This window comes from Triticum aestivum, chromosome 5B (genome assembly GCF_018294505.1).
Source record: "Triticum aestivum cultivar Chinese Spring chromosome 5B, IWGSC CS RefSeq v2.1, whole genome shotgun sequence".
Taxonomy (NCBI): Eukaryota; Viridiplantae; Streptophyta; class Magnoliopsida; order Poales; family Poaceae; genus Triticum; species Triticum aestivum.
In genome coordinates, this window is record NC_057807.1 from 620,302,082 (window position 1) to 620,312,999 (window position 10,918).

At 46.4% G+C, this 10,918-nt stretch overlaps 1 protein-coding gene across 1 annotated transcript; it reads right to left on the reverse strand.

Annotated features, from left to right (window-relative positions):
- Positions 1–5,725: 5,725 nt before the first annotated feature.
- On the reverse strand, positions 5,726–7,738 carry LOC123117218 (probable polyol transporter 6). The gene is made up of 2 exons (XM_044538032.1): positions 7,448–7,738; positions 5,726–7,362 (listed from the first exon to the last, which is right to left on the reverse strand). Exons 1-2 carry the CDS (start codon positions 7,563–7,565, stop codon positions 5,963–5,965), a joined length of 1,518 nt encoding a protein of 505 aa, XP_044393967.1. The 5' UTR covers positions 7,566–7,738; the 3' UTR covers positions 5,726–5,962.
- Between the last annotated feature and the right edge of the window lie 3,180 nt (positions 7,739–10,918).

The window sequence follows — 10,918 nt, forward strand, 5'->3', positions numbered from 1 at the left end:
ATAACATGCAACATATCAGAATTAATAGCAGAAGCAGGTTTAGGTGTCGTAAGCTTACTCATAACAGAAGGAGAATCAAGTGCAGAGCTAGATAGCAGTTCCTTACCTCCCCTCGTAGTTGGAGGATAAATCTTAGTTCTTTCGTCTTTCAAGTTCCTCATAGTGATTAGCAGATATAAATCCCAAGGGACTCAAAGAATAGAGCTAATCAACGGCACCAGAAAATAGTCTTGATAACCCACAAGTATAGGGGATCGCAACAGTTTTCGAGGGTAGAGTATTTAACCAAAATTTATTGATTCGACACAAGGGGAGCCAAAGAATATTCTCAAGTATTAGCAGTTGGGTTGTCAATTCAACCACACCTGGATAACTTAGTATCTGCAGCAAATTATTTAGTAGCAAAGTAGCATGGAAGTAACGGTAATGGTGGCAAAAGTAATAGTAGCAGTTTTGTAGTAATTGTAATAGCAGCAGCGGTAAAGTAACTAAGCAAAGAACAATATGTGAAAAGCTCGTAGGAATTGGATCAGTGATGGATAATTATGTCGGATGCGATTCCTCATGTAATAGTTATAACATAGGGTGACACAGAACTAGCTCCAGTTCATCAATGTAATGTAGGCATGTATTCCGAATATAGTCATACGTGCTTATGGAAAAGAACTTGCATGACATCTTTTGTCCTACCCTCCCATGGCAGCATGGTCCTAATGGAAATTAAGGGATATTAAGGCCTACTTTTAGTAGAGTACTGGACCAAAGCATTAACACATAGTGAATACATGAACTCCTCAAACTACGGTCATCACCGGTAAGTATCCCGATTATTGTCACTTTAGGGTTAACGGATCATAACACATAATAGGTGACTATAGACTTGGAAGATAGGATCAAGAATTCACATATATTCATGAAAACATAATAGGTTCAGATCTGAAATCATGGCACTCGGGCCCTAGTGACAAGCATTAAGCATAGCAAAGTCATAGCAACATCAATCTCAGAACATAGTGGATACTAGGGATCAAACCCTAACAAAACTAACTTGATTACATGGTAAATCTCATCCAACCCATCATCGTCCAGCAAGCCTACGATGGAATTACTCACGCATGGCGGTGAGCATCATGAAATTGGTGATGGAGGATGGTTGATGATGATGACGGCACCGGATCCCCCTCTCGGGAGCCCCGATGAGCGGACTCCAGATCAGCCCTCCCGAGAGAGATTAGGGCTTGGCGGTGACTCTGTATCGTAAAACGCGATGAATCTTTGTTCTCTGGTTTTTTTCTCAACGAAAGTGAATATATAGAGTTGGAGTTGAGGTCGGTGGAGCTTCAGGGGGCCCACGAGGCAGGGGGCTCCCCCACCCTCGTGGACAGGGTGTGGGCCCCCTGACGTTGATTCTTTCGCCAATATTTTTTATTAATTCCAACAAGTTGCTCCGTGGAATTTCAGGTCATTCCAAGAACTTTTATTTCTGCACAAAAATAACACCGTGGTAGTTCTGCTGAAAACAGCGTCAGTTTGGGTTAGTTCCATTAAAATCATGCAAGTTAGAGTCCAAAACAAGGGCAAAAGTGTTTGGAAAAGTTGATACGACGGAGATGTATCACGCGTTCATGAGATTGGTTCTACCAGCGTGCTTTTGCACATAGGTGGCTGGCGGGTGTCTGTTTCCCCAACTTTAGTTAAATCGAGTTTGACTATTGTTGAAGGTTAAAACATCACACTTGACGAAAAATCGTTGTGGTTTTGATGCGTAGGCAAGAACGGTTCTTGCTAGAAGCCTGTAGCAGCCACGTAAAACTTGCAACAACAAAGTAGAGGACGTCTAACTTGTTTTTGCGGGGCTTGCTTTGACGTGATATGGTCAAGACATGATGTGATATAAATTGTTGTATGAGATGATCATGTTTTGTAACAGAGTTATCGACAACTGGCAGGAGCCATATGGTTGTCGCTTTATTGTATGCAATGCAATCACCATGTAATTGTTTTACTTTATCACTAAGCGGTAGCGATAGTCGTAGAAGAAATAGTTGGCGAGACGACAATGATGCTACGATGGAGATCAAGGAGTCGCGTTGGTGATGATGGAGATCATGACGTTGCTTCGGTGATGGAGATCATGAGCACAAGATGATGATGGCCATATCATGTCACATATTTTGATTGCATGTGATGTTTATCTTTTATGCATCTTATTTTGCTTAGCACAATGGTAGCATTATAAGATGATCCCTTACTAAATTTCAAGGTATAAGTGTTCTCCCTGAGTATGCACCGTTCCTACAGTTCGTCGTGCCGAGACACCACGTGATGAACGGATGTGATAAGCTCTACGTTCACATACAATGGATGCATGTCAGTTTTGCACACGCAGAATACTCGGGTTAAACTTGACGAGCCTAGCATATGCAGATATGGCCTCAGAACACTAAGACCGAAAGGTCGAACGTGAATCATATGGTAGATATGATCAACACAGTGATGTTCGCCATTGAAAACTACTCCATCTCACGTGATGATCGGACATGGTTTAGTTGATTTGGATCACGTGATCATTTAGATGACTAGAGAGATGTCTATCTAAGTGAGAGTTCTTAAGTAATATGATTAATTGAACTTTAATTTATGATGAACTTAGTCCTGATAGTTATTTTGCATGTCTATGTTATTGTAGATCAATGGCCCGTGCTACCGTTCCTTTGAATTTTAATGTGTTCCTAGAGAAAGCTAAGTTGAAAGATGATGATAGCAATTACACGTACTTGGTCCGTAACTTGAGGATTATCCTCATTGCTGCACAGAAGACTTACGTCCTGGAAGCACCGCTGGGTGCTAGGCCTGCTGCATACGCTACCGATGACGTTAAAAACGTCTGGCAGAGCAAAGCTGATGACTACTCGATAGTTCGGTGTGCCATGCTTTACGGCTTAGAATCGGGACTTCAAGGACGTTTTGAACGTGATGGAGCATATGAGATGTTCCAAGAGTTGAAGTTAATATTTCAAGCAAATGCCCGAGTTGAGAGACATAAAGTCTCTAACAAGTTCTATAGCTGCAAAATGGAGGACAATAGTTCTGTCAGTGAACACATACTCAGAATGTCTGTGTATCATAACCACTTGACTCAGCTGGGACTTAATCTTCCTAATGATAATGTCATTGACAGAGTTCTTAAATCACTATCACCAAGCTATAAAGGTTTCGTGATGAACTATAATATGCAAGGGATGAACAAGACAATTCCCGAGCTCTTCGCGATGCTAAAGGTTCCTCATGTATAGTGAGTAGGGAAAAGGTAGACATAAACCAAATATAGATTTTGAAAATGTTAATCATTTATTTGGAAAATGTTAAACATGTATATAAAAAATGTTCCTGATGTATAGAAAAAAATATGTAATGTATATGGAAAAGGGTAGAAATCCAAAAATATATGTTTTGAAAAAAATAATCATCAATGTTAAAAATGTTAAACTTGTATGAAAAAATGTTCTATTGTGTTCCAAAAATGTAGAACGTGTATTAAAAATTAACATAAAAACAAAACTGGGAAAAATATTAATCATGTATGTCAAATATGTTAAACATGCATAAAAAATGTTCCTGATGTCCACCGAAAATGTACAATGTGTTAAAAAATAGTCATGAAACACAAATATTTGAAAATGTAACCATCTATTCAAAAAATGTTAAACGTGTAAAACAAATATCTCCGATTTATAAGAAAAATGTAGAACATGTATTAAAAATTATCTTATAAACTTAATTTCAAAAAATGTAGACAACATATAAAAAAGTTATTAGTCCTATATTTCAAAAATGTTGAACATGTATTAAAAGTATTCCTTTATATGCAAAAAATGTACAATGTGTATAAAAAAATTAGTCATCAAACATTGATTTTGAAAAATATTAATCTTGTATTTAACAAATGCTAAAGATGCACCAAAAAATATTCCTGGTGTATACGCAAATTGTAAAGTGTGTATAAAAAATTTCAGCTTGTGTTCCAGGAAAAAGAAAAAAAAGGATGAAAACGTAAGAAACGGAAGAAAGAAACACCTCATAAATGAAGAAAATGAAAAACAATAAATCATGAAAACCCATGTGGAAACAAACAAAAATAAAGAAAACAAAACAATAATGAAGACAAACGTAGAGAAGTGATGAAAATTAAGAAGGAAACAAAAAAGGAAAGAAAAACAAACAACCACAGAAAGAAACAAAAGAAAACTGAAGAGAAGAAGGAAACAAGAAAATCAGCGAAAATATAAAACCCAGGGAAAAGACGTATGAAAACCGAAAGAAAGAATAAAAGCAGGTGAAGAAATAAAAAAAACCGAAGAACATACCTAAAAAATAGGCCGAAGCCGAGAAGAAATCCACACATTAAATAAACACAGTAGAAAACCACGAACTTAGAGCATCTCTAGCCGTTCGCCCCCCCCCCCCCTCGGGCTAGAAAAAGCGCAGCTTGGGGCGAACCGGCGATATTTTCGCCGTGGGGGCGATCGGTTTCCCAGCCGCCATCCCAGGGTCACCCCAGACACCCTATTTTAAACAATTTGAAAAAGTTATTCGGTGAAAATTCGGCAAAACAAGACATAGATTCGGCAAACACGACGTAGATTTAGGCGTTCCACAATTTTTTATATAGAAAACATAAATTTAACTAAAAGAACAAAAGGGTCGCGCCTACAGGCTAAAGAACTTGTTGAGCACCACGTAGTCGCCGTTGTCGGCGGCGGCGTCCTTCTCCTTCTTCATGCGGCCGTCCCTGCTGGCCCCTGGCCAGGATCGCCCTGGCGGACTGGTTTGGCCGGCGGCGGCGCGTCGTCGTCACTGTCCTCTAGCACGATGACGCCTCCCTCGTCGCGCCCACGGCAGCGCGCGGCAATCTCCTCCAGGGCGCGGCGCTGACGCTCCATCTCCAGCTGCGCCTAATCTTCTCGCGCCCACTTCATGGCGGGGTGGTTCCACCGGCGAGGGAGGGGGCGGCTTTTATAGCGGCCGGGGGGCGGCACCGCGTGTGTACGCGTGACGGGAAGGGGCGCGTCGCCGCACCGCGCCGCCCGTGAGGAATCAATAGAAGGCTTACCGGCGGCAGCCTTGGCATTGATTCTCCGTGGAAAACCGAGGCGATGAGGATGAAGATGCTCGGGGGTCGCTGACTCGGCGGGCCCCTCGTTCTTTCGCGCAAAAACTATTGCCCAGGCGCCCCAGCGCGCCGGGTTCGGCCTGGATCCGCCGACGCCAGTTTCGGGTCTAACATACGAAAAATGGACTATTGGGGCGCGATTAGGCCGTTTTTTTGGCGCCGGCGCTAAAAAAGGACCTGTTGGGGGCGCGACTGAAGATGCTCTTAACTTAGCGAACGAAACTCAATGAATTGGCACGAAACACCATGGATGAAAAAAATAAACAGACGGAATGGGCCGGCCAGTAGTACAGTGCGGGGTCGAAGCTTCCAGGCAGCAGACCGAAGGAGCACTTGCAGTGAAGATATAAACATTTCCCAAAAAATTCCCATTCTTTTTCTAAATATCGTTTTGGAAATTTCATGTCAATACTCACGACAGCTACCACAATACAGTACTGATAGGTTATCTTTCTTGCTAATAAACCTTCCAAAGTGCAGCACTATTTGTAATAAAAGCTAGTATTAAAGTCCTAGGACCAAACACTACGGCCATGCGACCGATGAGCGTGAGAAGATATAAACATTTCCCATGAAATTCCCATTCTTTTTCTAAAGATCGTTTTGGAAATTTCTTGTGAATACTCACGACAGCTACTACAATGCAGTACTGATAGGTTATCTTTCTGTTTACTCACCTTCCAAGGTGCAGCACTATTGTTAAAGCTATAAAATCGTATGAGAAAACACTACGGCCATGCGAAGTCTAGACACGTCCTGGTACATGGTTTGTACCGTCACCGTGAAACACTATGCCTTGCTGTCGGCCACCAGCATCGACGACGGCTGCTGCCTCCGCCGGGCGCCCCAACCCTGGCTGAACACCTCCTCGATCTCCTCCAGGGGCCTGCCCTGCGTCTCCGGGCAACAGAAGTAGAAGAACGTGGCAGCCACCACCGCCAACCCCGCGAAGAGGAAGAAGGCGCCGCCGATGGTGATCGCCTTGTACAGGGTGACGAAGGTCATGGACACGCCGGCGTTCATTATGCGGTTGATGGCCACGCCGATGCTGGCGCCCTGCGCGCGCAGCCGGAGCGGCCACACCTCCGAGCTGTAGGCCCACGTGATGGGCCCCACGCCGATGGAGAAGGAGGCGACGAAGGTGAACACCGTGGTGATGGCCAGCACGACCGCCCAGGGCGCGCCGTGGCCGTGAGGCGAGTGCTCGATGACGGTGAGCCCTAGGCCGAGGCAGGTTAGCGAGGCGACGATGCCGGCCAGGCTGGACAGGTAGAGCGGCCGCCGGCCGACGCGGTCGACGAGCAGGATCGCCGTCATGATGAACACCGTCTTGGTCACGCCCACGCCGATGGTCGCCGCGAGGATCTTGTTGCGGGTGGCGATTCCGGCCGCCTTGAAGATCCGCGGGGTGTAGAGCACCACGGCCTCGATCCCGCTCAGGTGCTGGAAGAAGTGGATGCCCAGGGCGGCCACGAGGACGCGACGAACGGTCGGCGTCGGGTGCAGGAACATCTCCTTCAACACGCTTTTGCCGCCGCTGCCGGGCGCGGGCGCGGCGTCTCCTCCCTCGACGAACCCGGCGGCGCTCTTGATGTCCGCGAGCCGCACGTCGGCCTCTCCCACCGTGTTGCAGACTTTCCGGAGAACCGCGAGGGCCTCGTCGGGGCGGCCCTGCATGACGAGCCACCGGGGCGACTCCGGCATGGCCAGGACGCCGATGGCGAGCACGGCGCTGGGGAGCGCGCCGAGCCCCAGCATGGTGCGCCAGCCGTAGACCAGCGGCAGCTTGGCGAGGAAGTAGTTGGACACGTAGCCAATGAGGATGCCGAAGCTGATGCAGATCTCGGGGAGCGAGGTGAGCGAGCCGCGGATGTCCGAGGACGCGATCTCGGCGGCGTAGACGGGCGCGATCATGAGCGCGTAGCCGACGCCGGCGCCGGCGACGCAGCGCCCCACGAGGAGCGTGGCGAAGTTGGGCGAGAGGCCCATGAGGACGGAGCCCGCGAGGAAGATGCAGGCGGCGAGCGAGATGGTGCGGCGGCGCCCCACCCAGTCGGAGACGCGGCCGGCAGTGAGGGAGCCGGCGAGCGCGCAGACGTTGAGGATGCCGGCCAGGACCTGCACCTGCGTGTCGTTGGTCCGGAGGTCCTCCTTGATGAACAGCATCGCGCCGCTCATCACGCCGGTGTCTGCATCCACAAGGTCACACATCTAACATCACTTACAGAAGAGAGAATGGACATGCATGCATGGCGTTTCGTTCTGATCGCGTACCGTAGCCCATGAGGATGGAGATGATGGAGCCGATGACGGAGCAGGCGACTGCGTACTTGTTCGTCCTCCCACCGCCATCGCCGCCAATCTTCTTCCCCTGCTCCTCCTGATCTCCCATGGCTGATGCCCCTCCGAGTCAGAGAGAAAGACGAACTACTGGAAATGGCAGGTGCGTCCTCCTGGCAGGAGTGATTTGCATCGCGGGTGACTAGGGCCGGATTGGACTGGCCATCCGCATGCAGCTTTGTACTCTACTTAACACTCACGGGCAGCTTGCTAGAACCTGGCTAATATCTCGGGATCGAGATGGGGATATCAACCAACCTTGACTTGATGCATGCATGCAAGGATAAGGGCTAATTTACTGTGTTGCCTTGTGTCATGGCTAGAATTAGTCTTTTCCTCCCAAAATAAGCACCCTGTGGATAAGATCAGAAGAAGAGACCAGTCCAGTACGATTCTTCTACATGCAATCTATCCCATGATGGCATCCAGCTTTATTACATTATGAAACACAGGCGCTGTAGCGTCTACGGCGGGCAGGATGGCTGTGGAGCGTGGATGAGAGTGGTACACTAGAAGCATTGCAGCTTTTTTTTTTAGCATCAGTACAGACACAAGCGCTCATATACACGCGCATACAATCACCCCTATGAACGCACACACGCACATCCTACCCCTATGAGCACCTCCGAAAGACTGAGCCGGCATATCATCTTGAGATTTACGAAGCCACCGTAGGCGCCTCGTCGTCGACGGGAACATCTCCTCCCACTGAAAGCACATCGCCGGAAATTCTGAAATAAATTCAGAAATAATGCGAGCACCAGGATTTGAACCCTGGTGGGTTGGGGATACCACTGTCCACCTAACCATCTCAACCACAGGTTGGTTCGCTAGAAGCATTGCAGCTGTTCATCGTCACAAACTTATGTTACAACATTAGAAACAAGCTCTCTAAACTGAAATTTGGGGCTTTCATTGGTGAAGTCTTCCCTCCACCACGTCCTGCATTATCTCAGTCGAGTCAAATCTTTTGAAGCGCCTCCGTTGGTAGGTGAGAAAGGTAATTGCATTAACTCAATCAAGTCAAATCAAATCATTCTACTACGAACAATCAAATCAACTATTTTGCATCCACTCAATCAAATCAACCCGTTGGTGGGTGTAAGGCAATTGCATTAACTCAATCAAATCTATTCAAATCATTTAGCTATATGTCGGACATGGACAATCAAATCAAATCAAAAATTTGCGTTAACTCAATCAAATTAAAATTTTGTATTAACTCAACCAAATCAAATCAAATCACTTCCCGCATTAGAATATGGTGGGTGTAAGGCATATATCAGACATGATTGGTGTTGATTCACCAGAATATTTATGCCCTCATTGCAACAAACTAGAAAATTGCAGAAGGTTTGGTATTAGCGAGGAGAGCCTCCTAGCGCAATGGAAAGTGCGTCCTGCTTCCATTTAAGCCACTTGGCGTTGAATCTCATCACCTACCAGTATCAAGGTATAATGCAGAACTCTAATAATAAAGGGAAACTTAAATCGAGTTATATTGCAACAGAATTATGTCTCGCAACTACTCCATCGTGATATACTCTACTCTACCATATCTAACGATAATAAGTTGTTCTCACTGTAGACTAGGTAGTAGTCTGTGCCTCCCTGGCGTGGAGCATCCCATGGACTCGTCATCAAGCCTTCGAGCTTTAAGTGGACAAATGACAAGGGCTAGTGCACGAGCTATCGAGAGCGAGGTAACTTCTCCTAATTGAGCTCCCTATGCATTTAGATGGGACATGGCTACTACATCAAAGTGGAACCTTGTGTGTGATTTATGTACGATGCCAACATCCACGGAGAAGTGAGGAAGGAATGCCAAGTCCATAAAGAGGGCCAAGGAGGATAGCTACATGGAGTCCCAGAGAGTTGAGACAAGGAGAAGCCCTTTGGACACCCTGGGACCCCAGTCCTCTCGACCCCTGCGTTCCCGACCTCCAGCATTATTGCTCTCTAGATACTTTGGATCCCCTGGGTCTAGTGGTTTGCCCTCTAGGTACCTCGGGTCCCCACCTACCCCGGGGCTCCTCCGTGCATGCATGCATCTAATGGGAAATGTCCCTTGTACCCCCACTTTCCCCTCTTTCCTTAGAACCTATATATTTGGTACCTCCCCCCTTTTTTATGGTTAGCAAAGTATAGAGTAAAACTTAGAGAGAGCATTGCTCGATCTATCCTCCCTAGTGGGGTCAAGGCCTCCACTTGTGGAGAAGATTCCCAAGGGCATACCATTTTGCTCTATTTTTTATATACTAGTTGAATGCTCGTGTGTTGCTATAGGGATCATTGTCAATTTGATATAACATAGGCTTCTGCCTACCAGCCATGGGATTGACATCCAACATTTGTCGTGTATCTTCTATCTCTTCTCTTCTTCCTCCAGCCAGCCAAAACAAATCACCCCATCGGTCCCGCCTGCTCCCACCTCCCACAGCTGGTTGCACCTCCGCCACCCTACTGTACCCTCGGACGTTGACCAAACCATCCATCTATTCCCAATGTCCTGTTATTCTCCGGCAAGGTCAGCCCCAGCCTGCACTATCACTCGAACCAAGTGCCCGTACTCCCCTCCGCTTGCGACTACACTGCCGCATCTTCCACAGCTCATGTTCGTTACCGTCCGAGGCCTCGCCGTCGTCCTCTAACTTAATTTGCTTGCCGTGAGCGGTGCACCGCCGTCTGACATTGTCAACGTGGTCAATAACCGAGAGGAATAAGAAGATGATTGTACGTGGAGAGAATGAAAGTAGGGACCCACCAGGGTCATGGCAGTACACAAAGTGCCTCGTTATTACAAGCCCAAAAAATGGTTCCTCCTAATGGTTTGACATTTAGGTCCCACGCCATTGTCAATGTAGTCAATAAATGAGAGAATTGCAAAACAAGCGGCTGACACCAGGGACCCAGCAGGTCGTGCAGTTGTTATTTACTAGTTTTAGAGACGGAGCAGGGTATGAATGGGGTTGTGCGGGGGGCTATGGTCTGTCTAGCCCATGCTTTTATTTTATGTTTACCACATGATGAGCCCAGTTTTTTCTTTCTAAAAATGGCTAGCCCAGTTCTAGTTTTTTTAAAGAATACTCAACAGAGGCCTACATGCTTTTCTCAGCCCTACTGGGCTGCAAATCTTTCAAGACAAGAGTGATGTATTTGCTCGCCCGGAAAATGGGCTATAAGTAGTAAGAAATGGTATGTAAATTTTAAAAACACAACCAACTGGCAATTAGTTTCAAATGTTGTTTCTTAGGATATCGAGATTTCAAATTTAATTGTTTTTTGCGAGGAAAATTATGTTGGATTTTAAATTGATATAAATTTATTTTTCTTAAATTAGTTTGAACATGATTCAAAGTTTCGGGTTTAAAAACAGTTCGGACCGCACCGAAATATGAAAATTTC